Here is a 25389-nt window from a genome sequence, read left to right as displayed (position 1 = left end):
GCCCTTTTCACAGATTTCTCCTGATGAGCAGGAGATCTGAGAGTAGTGAGCATAAGAAGTTAGATTCCTTTAACCCTGAGAATTGTTTAGAATTAAGAAAATCAGAAAGCAAGGCAAGATGATTTTCTTTTTAATCCTTCAATATGGTCATGCCCATTAAGATAGTAAATGAAACAGATTTGCCAAGAAGGTGAATAATTATAACTACAGCAGCGCATACTCCAGAATCCAAGGTTTTTGAGGTCTTGGTTTTCAAAAATACTTGGGGCACTTCAGTCAAGCTGTGTAACACTTAGTAGACAAAGCTAATTGAATTGCTGTAAGTGGAAGCTTGTTCCTATTGTAGGGAATTTGATCCTGGGAAGAAGAACTGAACACTGATGGTGCCAGTAAGGTGACGTTGCCCAGAGCAGGTTACTGTCTGGTCTTGCGTGGTCCAGGACAATGATTTTAAGCTCTTCAGTGTCCTACTTCTTCTTGCACATGTTTTATACACATTGCTAAGCCTGGAGAAACAGTTTCCTGAGACATTGAGCAGAGAGGTGGGTGTAAGGCGGGGGAGAGGCATTAAAGAGAGAATCAAGTTTTCTAGTTGAGAGCTAAGAAGCAGCTTCCAGCATTGCAGCTCCTGGGAACATGTTTTTTGTGAGGAAACTAGATGAGCATAATGAGTGTACCCTGTGCATAAATCCAGTATTAGTTCTGTACCCAAGGTCAAATGAAAGTTAATGACCATTTACACACCAGAGATCTGAAACCCACATTTTATTTCCTTCTCATAATGACAAAAGGGGAGAGCAATTTATATTTAAATTGATTTGAATTTCAAAGCATAAACACAGAGGTCTCCCTGGCACCTCCACTTCTTTTTTTTTTTTTTTTTTTTTTTTTTGTCAATGAAACTTCCTGGCAGGGCTCAACTTTCATGAAAATGAAATCCCATCCTATATCATTTTCCCAATGTGGACAGGTTTTTGTTTTTTGTGGAACTACCTCATTCTCACCCTGCTGGGTTAGTGATAACAAATCAGAAGTCAGCAGTGCAATCAGGGCCACTTTATTTAATGATTTAGGTTTTGCATTTGTTGAGCTAATTAACTGATTGTGGCAACTAATGGCTGTCCTTAATACACTGTTGACTGGGCAGCTACTCCCCTGAAGCCTGCCAGCTCCTTTGTCCTTGGTTCCCTGGTGAGTGGAAGCTGCTTCCCAGATGAATCTGTGATACATGCCACCCAGCATTCTGAGGCAGGGCCCAAGAGGCCATTTTGCTAATTACCAGGTGCCCTAAACAGGACATGCATCCACTTATAACCCTGTATCTGACAAATTCTGTGTATTTGGGTAAATAAAGGTTTGCATTGGAGGGTACATGAGTGGTTGCTGGGGGGGTGGCATTGTCTATGATTTATTTTTAGAATTTACAATTCTGTGACTGCTCTGTAAGGTACAACATTTTTATATTATATTGCTTTTGCAATCTGTAGATGTTTTAAAATATGAAATATTAAAATATTTGAGGAAATATTAGGAGATCACATAATTAAATGGAAAACTTTAATGGCTAAAATCATGTGTCTTATATACTAAAATATTCCTTAAGAAGAAAAATCCTTGCCATATGCTGTTCTTATAGAGTTATGAAATTCTGTGGAAAACATGGGCTTCTACCAAAATTTAGCAGTTCTAGGGGTGCGGCCAGGAAATTTGACTCCTACACTGGGTGTGTTCCCCCTGATTAATCACTGTCTTTTTTCAGCCTCAGTTTCCATTCTTTTATAAAATGCAGAGGTAGGCTTGGTCGATGACTAGAGTACCATGCTGGAGGTCATGTCCTAAGTACCAAGTACTAGGAAGCTCCCCTTCTCTCAATTATACATTGCTGTCTATTCCACAAGAATATGAGAATAATAATTACTAATCATTTATTTTCCTTCCTAAACTTTTTTCATTTTATCGACTTTTTTCCTAGTAAAAATCTACTGAAGGCCTTCTTTTTTCCCCCCGGGGACATTTTCTTCCGTCATTTGTATTGACAAGTAAGAGCTATCAAGGGAAATCTTTGTCCTGGCCGTATGACCCAGCTAGTGTCCATCCTTTGTCACATTAAAAGTCTAATTGGATAAACAGACATGCAAATGGAACTGTTCTCAGTAAAACTGGAAATGACATGAACATGGTATGTGAAGAAAAGTAAATAATATTCCATAGTAAGTGATGCAAAGTGCATAATTTGCTTCAGCTGAATTCCACCAGGATAAGTGATGCTTATGACAAAAGTGAAATTTATATACTATTCTTTTCACTCATGTAATAAAAAATACTTAACACTTGAGAGTTTCTAAATCAGACATTGTCTTTTTAAGCAGATAAGCAAGCCCTGGTTCTAGCTATTTGCATTTTTCAGATAGGTTATAAAAATACTGTATTTTAAATACTGTCATATAGTGATTAAGATTTGTTTTGGGGATAAGATTAGTGATAGACATTTTCACCCTGCAGTCAATGAAGGCACGTACAATGAAGGCATGTACAATTTCAGCTTAAGTGGTACATTTTATTGTTAAGTGTTTTTGTTTGGAGATCAGGAAACATAGATAGATAGATACTTTATAAAATAATCCTAAGTCCCTTTCTGATAGCCACATCAAAGTCCCCCCTTGACTAAATAAAATTGTATTTTTTCTAAAGCAGTGGTCGTCAAATTTAATTTGCATAGCAGTTACCTGCAGCACTTTTTAATAGTGCTAATTCCTGGGCTGTACCTCATGGGGCTTTATTTAAGTATAGACTGAGGCCCTGACATCTAAATTTTAACCAGCCGTTAGCCCTCAGTGATTCAGATGCCAGACTTTGACAATCACATTCAAAAGTCTATATGACCCGCAGAGTTAGGGAATGAGCTGGTGTTTTATAAAGGGTGTTTGGTGGTCTAAGAAACCAGTCACGATAGAATAAAACATATATGTTATAGTTCTGCCACTAACTTATTTATTGGAGAATTGCCTAACTTTCAGTGTTTCTCTACCAGTAAAAGCTTTATAAAAGGAGAATTATTACCAAGCTTTGTTTGGTGGAGAGTCAGGAATAAGCAAATATTCTAACTAAAGTTTCTATACTAAACTTGTCAAGGCTTTTCTTTTTTTTTGAGCGGATTTGCACTAGTTTAAAGGATAAGGTGGGGTGCAGTGGCTCATGCCTATAATCCCAGCACTTTGGGAAGCCGAGGTGGAGACATCACTTGAGGTCAGGGGTTTGAGACCAGCCTGGCCAACATAATGAAGCCCCACCTCTACCACAAAAAATACAAAAATTAGCCAAGCATGATGGTGCATGCCTGTAGCTACTCAGGAGGCTGAGGTGGGAGAATTGCTTGAAACCTGGGACGCTGAGGTTGCAGTGTGCCAAGATCGCACCACTGCACTTCAGCCTGGGTGACAGAGTGAGATTCCATCTTAAAAAACAAAACAAAACAAAAAGGATAAATAACTTTAAGCCTGGCTCCAGTTAAGTGTATCTGAACTAAGCCATATCCTCGTAAACTGTGTGCAGGTCCCAAGGGCTTGTCTGGTTCTCCTTTTGCCAAGAAGTAGCTAACTTTCATTAAATAAAAATGAAGCATTTGCTTTAAGACTTATTAAAATCAGTTGAGGAAGTTTACACCTTATCCTGTTATTGTTTTCTGGTAGAAGAATGACTGTGAGAAATTTCAGTTGAGGTTGTCTTTGTAGGCTTAGGAATAGATGGTAGTATTTAGAAATGTTGCCGATTTCCTTCCACCCTGGCTACAATAGGGAGCAAAGCATGACCAATACAATTTGCCATCTTACTTTTATAGGTTCTAGTCTTCTTCACTTTGATTTTTAGTATTGTTTTAGCATGTTTACAAGGCTCATTTCCTACCTCCTAGTTCCGGAGGTAGAGCTAAGTGCAAGTTCTTCCCCTCTGTGTGAGAGGCCTTACAGAGCAGACACACGTTTATCACTTATGCCTAAGAAAGCAAGCTTCCCTGCCCTGCTGGGGATTAGTGAGGAAGATTAAGGAAATAGGAGATTATCAATAATCTCTGGCTGGGAATACTTCTTGCTGACAGTGGAGGAGTTGGGGGCATTGTCCTAGCAGCCTGTGGTCCTCAGGGAAGTGGTGTGTCCATCTGGTCTAGTTAGGGAAGGGGCAGATTCCATCACTGGGCCTCACAAGTATTAGAGCAACACACCCAGTCTGGAAGTTTGGACGCTGGGCACCTCACATCTCTAGTTCTCAGCTTCATCACTGAAACTAACCCAAGACTTAGAATTCAAGCTTAGCATTTGCACCTAAATCCAAGTTAGTTGAAGTTGATATGTTTTGTTTATAACAGGCCTCCATGAGTCAACTAATTTCGTGGTTAGCCTTGTAACCAAATGGACAGTGTCATCAAAAGATCACATTTGTTGGAATGATCCAGGCCTCTCTAAGGGAATTTTTCTAGGGCCTACTCTAGCACAGGGTTTTTGTTTTTTGTTTCTTTTTACTTTGATGATTTTAAAAAATAATTTCAACTTTAATTTTAGAGTCAAAGGGTACACGTGCAGGTTTTTTACCTAGGTATATTGCGTGATGCTAAGGTTTGGGGTATGCATGATCCCGTCACCCAGGTACTGAGCATGGTACGCAATAGTTTTTCGGCCCTTGCCCTCCCTCTTTCCCTCATCCAGTAGTCTACAGTGTCTATTGTTGCCATCTTTTTGTCCATAAGTACCCATTGTTTAGCTCCCACTTATAAGTAAGAACATGCAGTATTTGGTTTTCTGTTCCTGCGTTAATTCACGTAGTATAATGGCCTCCAGCTGCAACCATATTGCTACAAAGGACATTATTTCATTATTTTTATGGCTGCATAGTATTTCATGGTATGTACCATATTTTTTTATCCAGTCCACCATTAATGGGTCTCTAGGTTGGTTTTATTTATATTAGTGCATTTTCATACTGCTATGAAGAAATACCCTAGACAGGGTAATTTATAAAGAAAAAGAGGATTAATGGACTCACAGTTCCACATGAATGGGGAGGCCTCACAATCATGGCAGAAGGTGAAGGAGAAGCAAATGCATGTCCTAGATGGCAGCAGGCAAGAGAGTGTGTGTGGGAACTGCCCTTTATAAAACCATCAGATCTCTTGAGACTTATTTACTGTCACAAACAACAGCACATGAAAAACCCACCTCCATGATTTAATTACCTCCTTCTGGGTCTCTCCCATGACACGAGGGGATTATGGGAGCTACAATTCAAGATGAGATTTGGGTGGGGATGCAGCAAAACCGCATCACCATGTCTTTGCTATTGTGAATACTGCTGCAGTAAACATATGAGTGCATGTGTCTTTTTGGCAGAATGATTTATTTTCTTTTGGAAATATACCCAGTAATGGGATTGCTGGGTCAAATGGTAGTTCTATTTTAAGTTGTTTGAGAAGTCTTCAAACTGCTTTCCACAGTGGCTGAACTAATTTGTATTCTCACCAACAGTGTACAAGCATTCCCTTTTCTCTGCAGTCTTGCCAGCATCTGTTATCTTTTGACTTTTTAGTAATAGCCATTCTGACTGGTGTCAGACGATAACTCATTGGAGTTTTGATTTACATTTCTTGGATGATTAGTGATGTTCAGCATTTCTTCATATGTTTATCGGCTGCTTGTGTGTCTTCTTTTGAAAAGTGTTTGTTCACGTATTTTGCCCATTTTTTAATGGGGTTGTTTTGTTTTTCCTGTTCAATTGTTTAAGTTCCTTATAGATTCTGGATATTAGACCTTTGTCAGATGCACTGTTTGCAAATATTTTCCCCCATGTTGTAGGTTGTCTCTTCACTCTGTTGATAATTTATTTTGCTGTCCAGAAACTCTTTAGTTTAATTAGGTCCCACTTGTCAGTTTTTGTTTTTGCTGCAATTGCTTTTGAAGGCCTAGTAATAATTTTTTTTTTGCCAAGGTTAATGTCCACAATGGTGCTTCCCAGGTTTTCTTCTAGTATTCTTATAGTTTGATGTCTTACATTTAAATCTTTAATCAATCTTGTTGGTTTTGGTAAATGGTAAAAGGTAGGGGTATGTTTCATTCTTTTGTGTATTGGCTAGGCAGTTATCCCAGCACCATTCATTGAATAGGGAGTCCTTTCCCCATTGCTTATTTTTGTTGATTTTGTCAGAGATCAGATGGGTGTAGGTGTGCAGCTTTATTTCTAGGTTATTTATTCTGTTCCATTGGTCTTTGTGTCTATTTTTGTAACAGTACCATGCTGTTTTGGTAACTGTAGCCTTATAATATAGTTTGAAGTCAGTGAATATGATGCCTCTGGCTTTGTTCCTTTTGCTTAGGATTGCTTTGGCTATTTGGGCTCTTTTTTTATTCCATATGAATTTTAGAATAGTTTTTTCTAGTTCTGTGAAAAATGACAATGGTAGCTTGATAGGAATGGCACTGCATCTGTAGATTGCTTTGGGCAGTATGGCCATTTTAACGATATTCATTCTTCCAATCCATGTTTTTCCATTTTTGTGTGTGTGTGTCATCTATGATTTCTTTCAGCAGTGTTCTGTAGTTGTCCTTGTAGATACCTTTCACCTCTCTAGTTAGATGTATTCCTAGGTATTTTGTTTTTTGTGTGGCTGTTGTAAATTTGATTGTGTTCTTGATTTGGCGTTCTTCCTGAACATTATTGGTGTATAGAAATGCTACTGTTTTATGTACATCAATTTTGTAGCCTGAAACTCTACTGAAGCCACTTATCAGTCCCAGGAGCCTTTGAGATTTTCTAGGTATAGAATCGTATCAGTGAAGAGAGACAGTTTTCCTAATTGGATGCCTTTTATTTCTTTCTCTTTCCTGATTGCTTGGCATGGACTTCCAGTACTATCTTGAATAAGAGTGCGTTATGTTGATATTTTAAGAAGAAAGCCAAATAGTTGAAGTAGCCTGTGGTTTTGTCAGTTTATGTGGAAATTCAAAATACACGTGCTTTTATTTATTTGAGAGGAAATATGGCTTAGTGCCTTCAACATGGACTTGAAAAATATACAAAATGGGCAGTCTTTAATTGGTGCTGGGAAACTGGATATCCTCAAGCAGAAGAATGAAATTGGACCCCCTATCTCACACCATATACAAAAACAAATGAAAAATAGAATAAAGACTTAAATGTGTGAATTTACACTGTACACTTCTAGAAGAAAACATAGGGGGAAATCTGTATAACATTGGTCTAGGCAATGATTTTTATGGAAATGACCCCAAAAGCACAAGCAATAAAAGCGAAAAAAGACAAATGAGATTACATCAAACTAAGAAGCTTCTGCACAAGAAAGGAAGTAATTAACAGAATGAAGAGACAACACACAGAGTGGTAAAAATTATTTATAAACCACACATTTGATAAGGTGTTAATAGCCAACATATATAAAGAATTGAAACAACATGATAGGAAGAAAACCTGATTTTAAAATGGCCAAAGAACTTAAATAGACATTTGTCAAAGACATACAAATAGCCAACAGGTTCCTGCAAAAAGTGGTCAATATTACTATTCATGAGAGAAATGCAAATTAAAATCACAGTCAGCTATCACCTGCTACTTGTTAGAATGGCTATTAGCAAAAAGATGAAAGATAAGTATTGACGAGGATATGAAGAAAAGATAACCCGTGTACTTTGCTGGTGGAAATGTAAATTAGTACAGCCATACCACAATATGGAGTTTCCTCAAAAAACTAGAAATGTAATTACCATATGACCTAGCAATCCTACTTCAGGTATCTATTCAAAAGAATTGAAATTAGTATGTTGAAGAGATATCTGCACTCTCATGTTAATTTCAGCAGCAGCCTCCTACCATTTTGGCACCAGGGACCTGTTTCATGGGAGACAGTTTTTCTACGGACTGGGGTAGGGGGATGGTTTCAGGATGATTCGAGCACATTATTTATTGTGCACTTTATTGTTATTACATTGTAATATATAATGAAATAATTATACAGCTCACCATAATGTAGAATCAGTGGGAGACCTGAGCTTGTTTTCCTGCAACTAGATGATTCCATCTGGGGCTGATGGGAGACAGTGACAAATCATTGGGCATTAGATTTTCACAAGGAGCATGCAACCTAGATCACATGTGCAGTTCACAATAGGGTTCACACTCCTGTGAGAATCTAATGCCACTACTGATCTGACAGGAGATAGAGCTCAGGCGGTAATGTTCACTCACCCACCGCTCACCTCCTGCTGTGTGGCCTGGTTCCTAACAGGCCATGGATCAGCACCAGTCCGTGGCGTGGGGGTTGAAGACCTCTGCATTACGGTATTCACAATTGCTGAGATATGGAATCAACGGAAGTGTCCATCAACAGATGAATGAATAAAATATGGTGTGTGTATATATATATGTATATACACACACACGTATATGTGTATATATGTATATATATACACAGACAATAGAATACTATTCAGTCTTGAAAAAGAAGGAAATAATGTCATTTGCAACAACATGGATAAACTTGGAGGACATTTTGCTAAGTGAAATAAGCCAGGCACAGAAAGAGAAATACTACATGATCTCACTTACATGTGGGAATCTTAGAAAGTGGAACTTAGAAAGTAGAACTTACGGAAGTAGAGAGTAGAAAGGTAGTAACCACAGGCTTGGCAGGTAGCAGTAGGAGAGGACTAGGGAGATGTTGACCAAAGGGTACAAAATTTCAGTTAGATAGGAGGACTAACTTTTCCATATCGATTGCACAGCATGGTGACTATAGTTAATAATAATGTAGTATCTATTTCAAAATTACTAAAAGAATAGATTCTCAATGTTTTCACTGTAAAAAAATGATAAATATGGAAGGTGATGGATATGTTAGTTTGATATGATCACTTGACAATGTATACATAGTCATTCTAAAATCATTCCACGATGTATGCATATATCAAAGCATCCTATTGTATCCCATAAATATATACAACTCTTATTTGTCAATTAAAAATTAAAACTTAAGAAATAGATTGGGCTGATAACTAATGCTCTATCAAAATTTTTTTTTTGGCTGAGCACAGTGGCTCATGCCTGTAATCCTAGCACTTTGGGAGGCCGAGACGGGTGGATCACCTGAGGTCAGGCGTTTAAGACCAGCCTGGCCAACATGGTGAAACCCCGTCTCTATTAAAATACAAAAATTAGCTGGGCATGATGGTGGGTGCCTGTAATCCCAGCTACTCGGGAGGCTGATTTGGGAGAATCACTTGAATCCGGGAGACAGTGGTTGCAGTGAGCTGAGATTGCACCTCTGTACTCCAGCCTGGCTGGCTGAGTAAGACTCCATCTCAAGAACAAAACAAAAACAAACAAACAAAAAAAACTTTTGTATCCCCAAATATATTTTGGCTTAGTTTCGTTATTTGACAATCTTATGAGATTGCTTTCTTTTGTGAGCCGCAAATACTTACATTGATATTCAAAAATGGTAGTATAGAGGCTTTCAGAATTATTAACTGCACTGAAATGTAGAGGGGAAATGCTATGTTCTTTATTTTTGACAGTGGCTCTGTGGTCCTTACAAGTTGCTACCCACTGTCACTGAGCAATATTGTAGTTGTAGTTGTTTCTGATTTGAACTTTTTTTTCTTTCTTTCTTTCTTTTTTTTTTTTTTTTTTTTGAGACGGAGTTTCACTCTTGTTGCCTAGGCTGGAGTGCAATGGCGTGATCTTGGCTCACTGCAACCTCTGCCTCCTGGATTCAAGTGATTCTTCTGCCTCAGCCTCCCAAATAGCAACCATGCCCGGCCAGTTTTGTAGTTTTAGTAGAGATGGGGTTTCTCCATGTTGGTCAGGCTGGTCTCGAACTCCTGACCTCAGATGATCCGCCTGCCTCGGCCTCCCAAAGTGCTAGGATTACAGGCATGAGCCACCGCGCCCAGCAATTTGAACTCTTTTCATAATGAAAAGTCTGTTTAAGATGTAGCTGCTTCCTGGGGCTGGTTTCAGTCCCCACTTTTGGATCACTCCTTCCCTGGCATGCAGGGATTGTTGGAGTCACATGGACCATGCCAGTCACTCTGCCCTAGTGAATTCGAAGTGGTGACCAGGGGCCCTTCTCAGCTGGGTCAGGGTCTCTAGGCCTTTCTGGCTGCCCCACCCCATATTGCCAGAACTTAAACCCTATGGCTTCCCTGCCACATGCTCCATCCAGACCTTTGCCTTTTGTAAGGGGAGGCTCCATAGCAAGTCCCTATCCCCAGGGCATGTGGAAACTGCTAAGTGCTAGGAACCTTCTCACCCTGGGAAAGAAGAGCTACTCAGGAAAAATAGCTGCTGACTTGCTGTGACTCTGCTAACTTCCAGAGGTGCTGGGGGCAGACTTTGGGGCAGTCTTCTCTGTGTGCCGAGACTGATCTGTGTGCAAACCAGCACCCCTGCCCACAGTTTACCCTCGGCCATCTCTCTGGCCTCACCCTGTCAGACCTAGCCCAGCCAAGGGAGATCAGGCCCATAGCTTTTTACCTGCCCTTTCTGTTGCCTTGTCACCCTTCTTCCCACAGTCTACTTGATGCAATATGGGGACAGCCTTGAACTTTTCCAACCTGTCACTTCCTGACTTCCTCCTTTAGGGGAGGAGCCTGCAACTTAGCATCGCAGGAGAGAAGGTCAAGATCTGGGACTTAAAGAGTTGGTTCATGATATGCAAAGAAAGGTAACAGAATCTCTACAGATTCTGCCATTTCAAGTCTGTTGTCTTGCCACAAAGTTCTGCTTTGGGTGTTGGAATATAAATATTAATGACTTTGTTTTTACATTCCTTATCTTCCACTCTACCCCAGTGGCAGGTGGGTCTGACGAGGAAAACCATCCCATCCACAGATAACAATGCAAAAAAGCATATCACCATGTTTTGTATAATAATATAAAGTCACTACCATTGATTAAGTAGTTTAAATCCATCCCTCCTTCCACACATCCATCCCATAGGTTTTTATCATCTCCCGTTTACAAGTAATGAAATTGAAACTTGGTGAGTTGATGTAATTTCACAAACAATTGTACAAGAAGTATTGTAGGAATAATGCTTTATTTTCCCTAATGTATAATAAAAGGAAGTTCCTTTAAATTCTAGCAGGATAGGTTTTGATGGGGGTTAAGGCAAATTTTCCAGTCTTATTTCCTGGACTTCTCTTGGACTGCCCCTGCCCCCTCTATTTATTTAGTGGCTCATTTGGTGTCACTGCTTGTATTTGCAAACACAAGGACACCTGGGGAATTCTTGGTGGCTCCAGTGTATGTTTTAAAATTCCACTGTAATGTCTACTGGGAAGATTTGGCAGTAAAATTACTGACAATTCAGAAACAAAAAAACTTAATGAGCATAATATAAGTGGCAAAAAGTTGCAATAAATGTTTTAAAATGTAGATGTCTGCAATAAACTTTAGTTAACAAGAATGTCCTTTAGACCTGACCTGTTGAGTTTTCTGGTTTACAATCCCCATGGCAGCATCAAGTAGCTGTGAAAAGCAAATCAAAAGACTCAGGTTCAGTCCTGGCTTAGCCACTTGGCATGACTTAGTGACTTCTAGAGGCTCATTTTCTTATTCTGGACAATGGAGCTAATGGCACATGCTTCTGGGGCTTGTTGGAGGGGCTAAATGAGGTGGCCTAAAGCACACAGAGCTTTGTACTGACACATAGGTAGGCTCAGAGTCATTTTTCTTTTGCTGGCTGAAATAAATCTTTTACAACTTAATTTCTGAGAGAAATTGTGTAGAGTATTGGAGTACACTAGGATCTTTTTAAGTGAATGAACATTTTGCAATATCTAGGAATCGTTGCTGCTCAATATTTTACTGTGTGATGATAGCAGATTGACCTGAATCTGTATTGTCACCAGAACACAACATTGAAAGGCACAAAAAAAAAGTAAAGCCGGCTAGTCATGGTGGCTCACTCCTGTAATCCCAGCACTTTGAGAGGCTGAGGCAGGCGGATCACTTGAGGTCAGGAGTCCGAGACCAGCCTGGCCAACATGGTGAAACCCTGTCTCTACTAAAAATACAAAAAATTAGCCGAGCATGGTGGTGGGCACCTGTAATCCCAGCTACTTGGGAGGCTGAGGCAGGAGAATGGCTTGAACCCGGGAGGTGGAGGTTACAGTGAGCCGAGATGGCACCACTGCATGCCAGCCTGCGTGATAGAGCAAGATTCTGTCTCAAAAAACAAACAACCGAAAAAAGTAAAGCCTTTCTGCCTCTCGAGAAAAATATTGAAAAAAAAAAAAACCCAAACCTGTTGCTAAGGTTAACTTGATTTTTGTTTATCAAGGTTTTATTTTAGTTGGATGATACACAAGCCACCTTTGCATTAAAAGATAACTTTTTTTTTTTTTTTTTTTTGAGGTGGAGTCTTGCTCTGATGCCCAGGGTGGAGTGCAGTGGCGTGATTTTGGCTCACTGCAACCTCTGCTTCCCAGGTTCAAGCGATTCTCCTGCCTCAGCTTCCTGAGTAGCTGGGATTATAGGCACTCGCCACCACTCCTGGCTAATTTTTTGTATTTTTAGTAGAGACAGGGTTTTGCCATGTTGGGCAGGCTGGTCTGGAACTCTTGACCTCAGGTGATCCGCCCGCCTCAGCCTCCCAAAGTGCTGGGATTGCAGGCATGAGCCACCACACCCGGCCAAAAAAAAACCTTTTTTCCAGTACATTTCCTTATAAGAATGGCAATGAAACGGGCTACTGATATCAATTACTGATTACCTCTGTATTACCCCAAGCCAGTGGGATAAGTATTTATGCTCTAATTAAAGGAACCGATATGAGATACCTTTTGCTCTAATGACATTATCATTGTTTTCTGTTGAATAACTTTTCCATTGAATGGACGTATATTAAATCTTAATCAAAAGAAAACACTGTAAAAACCTATTAAGAAGTAGAAGAGAAGCTTGGAGAGTCTTAGCTATTAAAAAAAAAAAAAGATGTAAGAGTTGAAATGGAGTCCTCTCTGCTGTAGGGCAGGGATAAATCATGCAATCAGTAAGGCAGCAGGGAGGGTGGAGCGAGGCCACCCAGAACTCTCTCAGTGGCTTGAGTTGCCCCTTGTCAAGTGTGCTGAGCATGGAGTATCTGATGGGGGAGATGGGAGCTTTTCAGCCACCTCTGCTTTCAGTCTCCCCACAGTAGATTTATTGTGCTGTCTGAGTGCTGTGGCTTTCCCAAACATACAGCACGCCTTTATTCAAATGTTAATAAAAATAATACATTTCTTTCACGTAGCAAACATTTATTATCTTTTTCTATAGAACCATGGGCTGGAAGGCATAGGGAGGATTTGAGGGGAAGGCAATGGGTCGGAACACTTAAAATTGTGTAAGTCATTACGGCCTTAATGACATTGCTGCCAGTGACCACTCCTGCCTCCACTCTCCCAGCACAGGCCCACCTGGGCACATCTCCATAGCAGGGCCCTGGGAACTGAAAGGCAGCCAGCTTCCATTGCAATCCGAGCCCCATCCCTCACTGACTCATCAAACATCACTTCTTTAAACATCAGATTCCTTAGTTCTTAGTAGGAAATCTAAGTCAGTTCATGCTTACACTGTTTGAAGTAAAGCTCCTGCTTTTTTTTGTTTTCAGCCTCATTTATGTTCAATTTATTTTAGGCTATTTAATCTTTAAAACATATTGGTACAGATAGTGTCAGACCTGAGTGTACTTAACTGTCTCCTTTACTCACTTCCTGTATAATTCTGGGCAAACTATCTGACATCTCTCAGCCTCAGTTTTTCCATCTGTAAAGTGAGCATAATCTTGGAATCTGATTAAGGAGAGGACCAACCACACACCTGCCTTACAACATCACTGGTATAATGGATATATGCTCCCATTTAACTCATTTTTTAAATGAAGAATCATATAACTGTCAAATGTAAATGGATTCTACTTTGGCCAAGGAAGTTGGTCTTACTTACTGAAAAGTTATAAATACTCCTTGTTGAGCTTGTGTAATGACTGAGGTATTCTTTTTCAGTGAGCATAATGTCATTGCTCAAGGCCTAACAAGGCAACGCCACCAACCTATAGGCTATTTGGCTTTGGTTGGTGAGTAGTGACAATTCTGAAACCAGATCACGCATGGGGTGTTGCTGGGTCTGGGCAATGTGATTTTATCCATGTACGTGCTTTACCTCTCTCCTTAGTGTGTTGGAAAAATTATGAGTATCAGAAAATAAACACAACTACAATTTGTCAATTTACAATTTACAAAATAATTTTTAAAGTATCAGAAAAATTCCTAATTGAGATAATTCAAGAAAAGTGAATTGCTAAATTCCAAGAAATGGTATTCACCTTTTATTAATAGAAATTTGATTTTTCACTAGCCCTAATAAGTAAATGCTGAACAGATATTTAACAAATGTTGGCACAAAGAGGTATCAAATTATTAACCTGCCCTCAATGGCCACATGGCTCAGTGCAGTCTTGCCAGGACCTCTACCAGAGGTTTTCTAACATTTTCCAATTATGATCTACTTCCTGCTCCCATGTCAGATCCCAGGGGTTTCTTCAGTTTACGTTTGTTTATGCCAGCTCTCGACTGCATTTCTCCCCTTTTCTCATTTACCTATCAGAATCCACATTTTCCTGGATGCCTTTCATGATGTTAACCCCCTCCCCACAAACTGCATTGACATTTTTCTTTATTTATATCTGTCTTATAATTATTACTGTCTGAATTGACTACCTTTGTTCAGTTCAGTAGACCATTACTTAGTACCTCTGTGTTCTAGAAATTATTCCAGGTGCTGGTATTACTGAAACATGAGGGGTTTAATCTAGGTCCTGCTGCTCACCACACAGAAAGCCAATCTCTGAGACGAGGATTATTGCCAAGGAAGAAGGCTTTAATTAGGTGCTGCAGCCGAGGAGTTGGGAGCTCAGTCTCAAAACCATTTCCCTGACCAACTAAAACTAGGGGCTAATATAGCAGGGAAGAAATGTAACAGGTATAAGAAAGCAGAAACTAGGGAGGGGAAAGGAAGCAATCAGGATGAATGAAGGGTCTGGCCTGTCATGTCTGGATGCAGTGATCTGGTGAGTTTCAATTCTTTTGATTTTTTTTTTTTTTTTTTTTTGAGAAGCCTAAAGGTTGTTTCCTGAGGAAAGAACTCAGATAAAACAAATATAAGTCTCAAGCTTTAAGATCAGAAGGGTCAATTTCTATGTTTATCCAAAAAAAAAAAACCAACAACAACAACAAAAAAAACGATCTGTGGGACTATTGGGTCAGTTTCACTGGGAATATGAAAAGATACACTCTGTCCTCTCGAAGAACTCATAATGTAGGTTAGCAAAGGCAGATATTTGTGTTGCTGACTAAAAAATATCAAGTGTACAGAAAAAGAGCTTTGTTGGGCTAGGAAGAAGCACTCTTCATTTTGTCAGGGGCCATAGATGCAGAGAATGAGGACTCAGAAGACTCTTCATTAAGGAGCTGGTGTTTGGGCTGGGGAGCCCGGTGGACAAGAGTAATTTCACCGGGTGAAGGCAGGGACAAGGGCATTCTAGGTTAGAGACAAAGAAATGTACAAAGGAAGAGATGCAGCACCTGGGGGGAGGGTCCAAGACCTAATGGCCTGGCCTTTGAGGCCAGGTTGAGGGCTCCCACCTGAACATTGGCCAGTGTTCAATAGAGTGGGGATCACAGGTATCAGAGCTTTCAAACCTGCACATCCCTGAGCTAAGTCCCATGGCATCAGAGACACTGGGGATGGGGCTATGGAGCCTGAATTGGTATTTATCTCCGTGTGACTCTCATGTGCTCTAAGCAGGCATAGGCAGGATAGGGGGATGGCTTGATCAGACTTCCGTTCTGGGGATGGAACTCCAGCAATTGTGTGGAGAATGGATGGAGGGAGAGGCCATGCCGTAGCAGCCTACATGAGATGTGACCATGGCAGAGAGGATGACAGGTGGAATCATTCCAGAGGTAGAAGTGACAGGATTTAGGGTGAGATTGAGGTGAAGGCTCACGGGAAGGAGGACCATGAAGGTGCCTGAGATTTGCAGCTTCAGTACTTGGTGGTGATCTAAACTGAAATACCCCAGGAGCAGGAAGATGCTTGTGATTTCAGACCTTCGTGTCCTCATGCCGTATTAAATCAATTACTCTTTCTTGAGGTGCAGATTGTGCCACTACACCTATCACAGCAGCTTGTATGTAGCAGACATGTTACCATCTGTGAAATGAAAATATTCAACTCGTGATTGGAAATGTGGGCCTGGAACTCAGAGAAGTGGGCAGAAATGGAGACAGATTTGAGAATAAACTGTATTGCAGTGAAAGTGGAAACCCTAGTAACAGATAAGATCACCAAGGAAAGAAGCAAAGAGAGAAAAGAGAGCCTGGGGAAAGCTTGCATTTTTAGAAGATTTGAGGATGATAGGGACACAGAAAAGAGAGTTTTAAGTCAACAGTCTCAAGTTCAGCTGAACAGATTGGGGTTGCGAAAACATGCTGGAGCAGAGATGTAGTGGTCATTGGTCCACCTTCAAAGAGAAGTTCAATGGCGCTGGATGGGCCAGGTTATAATACCATATGGAATGGCTTGATGGTGAACACTGACCCCTACTTTTCTAATTTTAACACTAAAAAAATACAGTGATGAGGCAGAAATGTTACAATTACCTTTTTTCTTCGTTTTTAAAGAATGGAAAAGATTTGAGTATTTGGAAGCATTTATGATTATATATTGATAGCAAAAATGAGTATAGTGTCTAAGCATTTCTCACTGCAGGCTTGTTTCTGTGCCATCTCCCAGGGCTGAATGTGGTTGGAGTATTGTTGAAGGGCCTCCGAAAGTAAATATTGTGACCCCACTCCAGGATGGTACAAAAAATAGCTGATTATTTAGATAATGAAGAACTGGGCTCTGCCTCCTGTGGCCTGGAAACACTATGGTGTTTTCCTAACATTTTAATGTCCACAACCCACAGAACATGTAAAAGATTCCGACCTAGTACACCTCTCATCCATACTTGTGAAAAATACTTTACTAGTTGCAACACATTTTGATCTTTATTTTTCTATTCTTCCTATGATATTCTGTTCTATTTCATTAAGAGGGAAAAGAAACCCTGGTCAGGATCCATGTGAATGGATTTGCTGATGTGCAGTTTGACCAGCCTTGTTCTGTTCCATCCTTGACTGTAGCAGTGATGAACTGTCACCGACACGTACATTTTACGTTTGAGGCCTAAGGCAGATTACTTCACCTCACTAGTCTCAGTTTCCTCATCTGTAAAATGGGGGTGATTTTATCTGCCCAGCATTTCAGGTTGAACATCAGATGAGACCCTTAATGAAAGAGTTTTCTCTCTGTAAAAATGCTACACAGGTGAAAGATTATATTATTGACAAAACTTTAGTTCTTGGCAGAGTACCCAATAAGTTATTTTTCTTAACTATTTGCTGATGTCTCACATTGGGGCTTGAAATGCTCACTTTCTATCTGTAGTCATCTTTGGGGTTGGTTCGTAAGATTTTTTTAAAGAAATGGGTTGGTTGATTTTTAAATAATGGTCCTGATGAGAGTCAGCACATGACAGTCATTGTGTGTTTAATGTTTTCTTGTTAGTGGGGCTCTTACCTTTACAAAGTTGATCAGCAGAAATTAAATAACATCATTTAGAAAGGACATGAGTCCCCTTTGTGTTTAAGTATTATTATTATAATAGAGTTACTGACAGAGTTGTTTTTTGTTGTTGTTGTTTGTTTGTTTGTTTGCATTTTAGCACCCATCCTAGTAAATCCTGGGGAGAGAAAACCTGTTTTGTCCCCAAGGCAACAAGAAAGCACTATCAAGTTAAGCCCCACAATCCTAGGAGGCTTTCAACAGTCATTCACCTTGAATCCCTCTTGGCTAATTTACAAATAGATACATTTAAACTAGGTACCCTTAACGAATCAGTGTTAATTAATCCACATACATGCTTAGTTCTCCTGTGGGCACTAATGCTCACCACTCAAAGTATATGCTTTAGATCTTGCACTTGTATCTTTTGTTATGGTAAGTTATTTTCAAAGGCCATTACTTGCTTTTAGACTCTGTGTGTTGAGAGATAAGGAGATGGTTTGTGTTGGCAGAGAGTGAAGCTCCTAGCCTCCCTCGGTCCCAGAAGCTGTCATTCCTGTGTACGTGTTTCGCTGGAGGGAACTGTCCCAGAATCAATATTTGCATAGGAAATTTTCCCCAACCAACTCTTATTCTGATCAGATAAAAGAAAAATTGAACTCAAAAATCTAAATAACTCCTTCCTCCTTTTCCCACCACATGAGCCACACCACTGGAAGGCATAAAGAGAGAAATTGTGTTTTTATTTATTTTTTGACATTAATCTATGAACTAAAGGGTCAACAGAGTTCTCCCTTTTAGGGGACCATATGTATTTTATGCATGCAACTTCATAGGATAATCATAAATCCTTGTCTAGGATAAATACACTTTTGCTCCCAAGATGCATTCTTGGAATTATAATTTTTCCTATTTCCAAGAAAATAATGTTATTTACGCTGTCTTCTCTTTGTCATTAGGGGGTTGAGGTTGAGTCCAGCAGAACTTTGAGAGTTTGTCCATTATGCAGATTTAGCTTACAGAGTTAGCTTTGCCAAGTCCCTTAACTTGCTTGTGTTTCTAATTCTCACCCTGTTAGTTTTGGCGTAATGCTAGGCAACCGATTTTGAGGTCTTTAAAGATGTGACAATAAACATAGCATTGTTGTTGGGGATAATCTAGAAATAAATACAGGACTGACACTTTATCCTAGGTTTGCTTTTATGTTCATCTATTCCTCCTTTAGTTCTATTTCTATGTATTAAGAATTATTCCTAAAGCTTAAAAAGTAGTGTGAGGCCAGGTGAGGTGGCTCATACCTGTAATTTCAGCATTTTGGGAGGCCGAGACGGGAGGATCGCTTGAGCCCAAGAAGTCCAGGATGCAGTGAGGCATGATTGTGCAACTGTACTCCAGCCTGGGTGACAGAGGGAGACCCTGCCTCAAAAAAAGTGTGTTAATTGTCAATCTGAAATTATTATTTAGTGTCCTGCATGTTCTATGTTCTAGTATAATAAGGTAAGAAAAAGAAATGCCTACACCCTACAGCATTGTTGTTTTAAAACCAAAAACATGAATTCAGTAGGCTAAAATATTCTGAAATTTAGTTTTCTTCATTTTCATTGAAATTAGCACTTTAAAGAGCAAAAATTCAAATAAAGCACAAATGAAGTGCCAAAGTATGGTTGCTTTTTATGTGAAGTTATTTCACATTAGTATATGATCAGCTTGCCCTCCAAGAAATTTACTCTGCATTCCAGGATGAGGAAAGGCTTCTTCTGTTATTTCAATTGGTTAAGTGGAGTTCCTTACTTCTATAGCCCATTGCATTTTTAAGTGGAATTTAGGATGTTATTCTATGTTTTATTTTTCCCTTTATAGTCTTGCCTCTAGTTTTTCAGAGAAAACACGCATGTTTTTCTTTGTTCTTAAGTTTCCTCCCTAGCTGGGCAACAGTAGCAACAGGGAACCCCCTTTGAACAGGCATGAATGGAACTTTTCTCTGAAAAATAGAAGAAAAGCTTCTACCCTCTTCACCTCTTCCTACCTTGCCTTTAGATGCTCAGCTGGTCAGAGTTATCCTAGTTATCCAAAGCGTGAACAGAAGAATTTCTCTCTTTTCTTCTTTCATAAAGTTACAAAAGAAGTAGCTTATTATATAAGTAGGCATAGTCAAGCAGTGCAGTTTTGATCACTTGGGGATACATTGTTCATGCCAGTTAGCATTTGCAGAGCCCTACTGTATGCACAGCATTATAGGTAGGCTCCATGGTGGGCACCACACAGCAGGCATGAATGCCATACAAAAGCAAAAAGTACATGAAATGATATTTTAAAAAATACAGAGCAGAGAGCACAATATTTAAAAGTACACAGGCCAAGCGTGGTGGCTCACACCTTGTAATCCCAGCACTTTGGGAGGCCAAGGCAGGCAAATCACTTGAGGTCAGGAGTTTGAGACCAGCCTGGCCAACATGGTGAAACCCTGTCTCTATTAAAAATACAAAAATTAGCTGGGCATGGTAGTGCGCGCCTGTAATCCCAGCTACTCGGGAGGCTAAGTGAGGCAGGAGAATCGCTTGAACCCGGGAGGTGGAGGTTGCAGTGAGCCAAGATTGTGCCACTGCACTCCAGCCTGGGCAAAAAGAGTGAAGACTTCATCTCAAAAAAAAAAAAAAGTACACAGAATAATGTAAACTGAATCAATAAGTACAGTGGGTGACCTCACTGTCAGCTAGGTTGGTATGCTTTGGCCTACTGTTGATGAAGAGGGCAAAAAGGATAAATGGCATGATGGATACAAGGAATAACTATTTAGGAGTCATCCTTGATTGCTTCTCCTTCATCTCTTTTTTCTCTCTCCATATTCAATTCATTGGCAAGTTGTGTCCATTTTGTCTAAAAAAATATAGCTCCAGTGTTCCCTGTTTCTCCTGCTCATTGCCACTTCCCTGATCTGAGTCATTGTCATCTGCAGGCAACATTACAGCAACAGTCACCTAACTGGTCTCCCTGCTTCTGCTCTTGTTTCTCTCAAGTCTGTTCTCCCAAAGAAGCAAAAAAGAACTTTTAAAAATATGCATCAAATCATGCACTTCCCAATTTAAAATTCTTTCGTGGTTCCCCATGTTCTTAGGCTTAGATCTGAATTTATTGTGGTCTCTACTCTCTCCAGGCTTGTTGAATGTCACATCTCCTGCTATGGACATAATAGCTGCTCCGTAAATATTTGTTAAAACAGAAGAATAAGTTATCTAAAGAGAAAAGTAATCCAGTCATTATGTGTGGATCCCAGTTATGTAAAATACATTTTGGTGTTGAATGTCAGTGTGAAATTGGACATTTGGAGGAAGCTAGAGAGTTCAGAGAAGCCCTTCAGTGATGAGCAGGAGAAGTTCAGATGCCATGAGATAAGCAATACATAAGCCAAAGTCTGGCACTTGCTGTTTTTATATTTTTTGAGACTGATTATTTTAGCATTGTTCCCAAGCTGGATTGGATTAATGAGAGGCTGGAGTCAGGGCTTTGTGTAAGAGGTCATTGTACCCATGAAGAAAGGGTGATAAGGGCTTGGATAGGGGGATGCTGGGAAGGGATAGATGGATTCAAGACTCCACAATATGGAATTTTGTGGTAACAATGCACTGAGCAACCCAGATATAAATACTGTGCTTCCTTTATTATATGACATTTAAACTGCCAGCCAGAAAGCCACATTAAAAATATATATATGGCTGTTCTCACATGAAATGAATAGAAGTCTTCATCTTATACCCCCAGCTGCCCTTTTGGTAAAGCACAATGCTGATATGGTGATGTCTGGATGGGTTTAGGTGAAGAACAGAATTAAGATTGAATTTTCTCACTGCCATTGATTTAATACATGAGATAATATGCAGGAGAAGTACCCAGTGCTATTAGCTAACTTCACATTTGATTAACAAAAAATAATGCCAATGTTTACATTTTGTGAATCTATCTAACATTTTTCCCGCTAAATTGCGATCTGAAAGAAAATTATCTGAAGCATTTTTTGTATGATGATACATTTGTTTAATGGTGTTCTTTTTTTTAAGCAATTGAACAAGATGAAGAAAACAATGACAAACGTGTAGCTGTAACAGAAGCCGAAAGTGTTCCAGATTCTCAGGTATGATCAATTCTGTGACAGCCCCTCATCATACCCTTCTGTGTTGAGGGTGGTGAGACAGTGCAGGTGTTAAAAAATGATATAGGTTTTACCTTTTATGTTTTGTAAATAGCCATGTTATTGGGAATAAAGTGCTCAGTTTTGATATAAAGGTATTTCACACAAAGGGTCCTAAATTCGTAATTATATTTATAATTTGATTCATGGGAGAGGGTCAGATAGACACACTTTACTTCCCAGAGGAAGCAAGGGAAATGAGTGAAGGGCAGACATTCCCCTGAAGAAGGCAGTGGAGAATGGGCCAGCTGACAGCACCAACTTGCTAGAGGTTCTGTGCTACCTCCCAGTAGCTAAATCACGGCATGAATATGCTTTAGGTAGCATACCTCCAAATACTATTGCACCATAAAAACTTTGGACACCCTAGTGCTGCCAGCTGTTAACTTTATATAACAGTGGAGCATTTTAAAATTCTGACTTTTAAAATGAGTTTAAGATGAGTTGACTCATCTCACTTCGCCTTTAAGGTTACAAATCTGTTGATTCTGGTCAGAAGAATCACATTAACTTTTTCGATAAAGATTGCATGGACAGTAATGTTTTAATAAAGTCACATTGTTTTGCTGTGGTAATATTAAACATGGAACAGTCCTCAAGTTCATATTAAAATTATACTGCAGGCTTCCAAGCAAACCTGTGCAGGGATTCCCCAGCTCAGTGTATTTACCACTTTCTCCAAGTTTCTTAAATCCTTAAATTACTAGTGGGACAAGGGTTTCTAAATTTAAAATACTGTTATTCTTTATTTGTTCTGAACTTATTCTATGGGTAAATGTCTGTTTGAATGCAATTTTATTTCTCAAAAGGATACACAGACCTTACTGTTCAGGATTTTGTGATTTTTATTCAGCAATGATTATATAACTGTGTATCTGTAGGACATACAGAGGGATGAAATCATGAAACCAGTAGATTGATAATTAGATTAGGAACAGATTCTACTTAGGTTTGAAAGTTGAATTAAGTTCACTGGGCAGCATGGCATCATTATGAGTGTTATAGGCCTAAGCTGGTTAGGAAGGAAGGCAGTTGTCACCTCCTCTGGTGTGTCTAAGAAAGCTTGATCTGCTACCATAGTGGAAACACCAGTTTTATTGGTTTAATTCTGCAGGCCCATCTATATAAGTTCTCTGGATGGAATAAGTAGTTCAAGTCATGCGAGGTGAGCTTAAAGAAAACTTAGAATTTTGCCATCAGATACATAGGCAGAATTAGAAATAAAAATGTATGCTCATTGGTATGTACGTATGTGTGTAATTTATATGTACAATTTATTTGATTGATGTATATACATTTAATGGCTTGAGCACCTATTTGCCAGGCTTCACAGTATTTCAGATTACTTCAGTCTTCATTCCAGAGCATATTTTAAGCAAGTTAAGTGGATTCTGATTCCTTCTTCCGCATACATGATGAAATATGTTACCGTGGGGAATGTGCCTCTAGGCTGCTGAAAACTTTGGGTCTATAAAAGGTTAAGATGGTTACTAAGCCCAGAGAGACTTGGCCTTGTTGTACACAGGCTTCCCATCTACCAGAGATCTCTCATATGTTGGCTGCTTTTTTCTTACTCTCACTAAAAATACCTTTTCTGCTTAAGAAACTCCCTGTTTTAATGCTGTCACATGTGGGTGGAGTGAAGAGAGCATTTAGAGTTGGGTTTACATCCCAGCCCTTCTTCCTTAAGGGATGTTCCTTAGTGGCTATAAACCTGGAAGATCCTGTAGGTCGCCTAAGTCTTTGTCCCCATGGTGTCCCCACTATGCTAGACAGTACCTAGCATGCATGGTTTTCATCTCTGCAAAATGGAGATATTATAAACTTGTCCTGAGGTTGAAATGAAGCAACATAAAACACTCCTGGCAATCCTGGCACATAGGAGAGTTTCAGTAAATGTTGGGCAGCATAATGTAAAGACTAGGGGCGCTGCGTCTGGGGCCACACTGCCTGGATTCTTTTCCTGACTGGCACAGTAACCTTGGGCGAGTAACAGTCGCGGTGGCTCGCACCTGTAATCCCAGCACTTTGGGAGGCCAAGGCAGGTGGATTGTGAAGTCAGGAGTTTGAGACCAGCCTGGACAACATGGTGAAACCCTGTCTCTACTTAAAAAAAAAAAAAAAAAAAATTAGCTGGGCGTGGTAGCAGGTGCCTGTAATCCCAGCTACTTGGGAGACCGAAGCAGGAGAATCATTTGAACCCGGGAGGCGGAGGTTTCAGTGAGCCAAAATCCTGCCATTGCACTCCAGCCTGGGTGACAGGGCGAGACTCCATCTCAAAAAAGAAAACAAAGCAAAACAAAAAACCTTTGGGCAAGTTAACTCTCTTGTGCTCCTACCCTCCTTTTCTGTAATAATACTGGGAGCAGTATTATTGTATATAACACTTAGGCAGCACTTCATATATATTAGACACTCTAAGGTTCTTTGTTTTTATTAATGTATTTAAACATCACAGCAAACCCTCCAGGATAGATAGTTTAATTACTACCACTTTATAGATGTGCCAGTAAGGGACGGGGCCAGGTCTGAAACCAGGGCAGTCTGGTTCTGATGTCCTTGCTTTAAACAGCATGCAAACTGCCTTTCTAACCTCTGTAAAATGGAAATAATTGTTAGATTGTTCTGAAGATTAAAGGACTACATGTGAAGCAATTAGAACAGCACCTGACACACAGTAAGCACCCAACAAATCAGCCTCTGTCAGTTATTGTCACTCTGACCATCTATCTCATTGCTTTTTGGTTGGAATATTTAAAGTATCTAACTGGGCCAAGTTGCAGCATTACTCTCTGCCAGATGGTATCTTTGCAGACACAAAATATTCTAGTCCCTTCACTGTATTATAGGATAAAAGGATTTAAGAATCTTTGTCAAAATGTACTGAAAATTTGCCTGGTTCTAGCTTTTAAGAATTCTAATGAGATCTTTAATTAGTTATTAATTGACTGATTGATTGATTGCAACAGGGTCTTACTCTGTCACCCAGGCTGGAGTGCAGTGGCACGATCATGGCTCGCTGCAGCCTCAACCTCCTGGGCTCAAGTGATCCTCCCACCTCAGCCTCTTGAGTAGCTGGGACAACAGGTGCACACCACCATATCCAGCTAATTTTTTGTATTTTTTGTAGAGATGTGGTTTTGCTGTGTTGCCCAGGCTGACCTCTAACTCCTGGGCTCAAGCAGTCTGCCCACCTCAGCCTCCCCAGGTACTGAGATTACAGGCGTTAGCCACTACACTTGGCCTTGAGTAATTTATAATGTGTTGAACTTTGGAAATTCTTGCTTTGATTCCATTAGCCATTGGCCACTGGATTCAGTGAATATTTTCATTGTCTCCTATCCTCTATTTGAATCAATCATTCTATTATTAAGTGATAATAATTATTTATTATACAAATTAACTGCTAAATATTTGGTAACTAATTTATCAGTAGTCAGACTATAACTTTTAAAAATATGCATACTAAAGAAAGCTCTTATTTAATACTGTCAAAGAAAATTGATTATCCTGTTAAATCTTTTATGTTTGATATTATTTGAGTTTGCTTA

The 25389-nt window shown here is 39.7% G+C and overlaps 1 protein-coding gene across 1 annotated transcript in view; it reads left to right on the top strand.

Annotated features, from left to right (window-relative positions):
- RAPGEF5 (Rap guanine nucleotide exchange factor 5) overlaps positions 1-25389 on the top strand; it is a 240850-nt gene that overhangs the window by 105506 nt on the left and 109955 nt on the right. Inside the window, exon 8 of the mRNA XM_034963787.3 lies at positions 21708-21781. Coding sequence (XP_034819678.1) covers positions 21708-21781 — 74 coding nt within the window. The remainder of the gene's footprint in view (positions 1-21707; positions 21782-25389) is intronic.

Source organism: Pan paniscus, chromosome 6 (genome assembly GCF_029289425.2).
Source record: "Pan paniscus chromosome 6, NHGRI_mPanPan1-v2.0_pri, whole genome shotgun sequence".
NCBI lineage: Eukaryota > Metazoa > Chordata > Mammalia > Primates > Hominidae > Pan > Pan paniscus.
The sequence above is the reverse complement of the archived record's forward strand: the minus strand, read 5'-3'. Positions and strand labels throughout refer to the sequence as shown.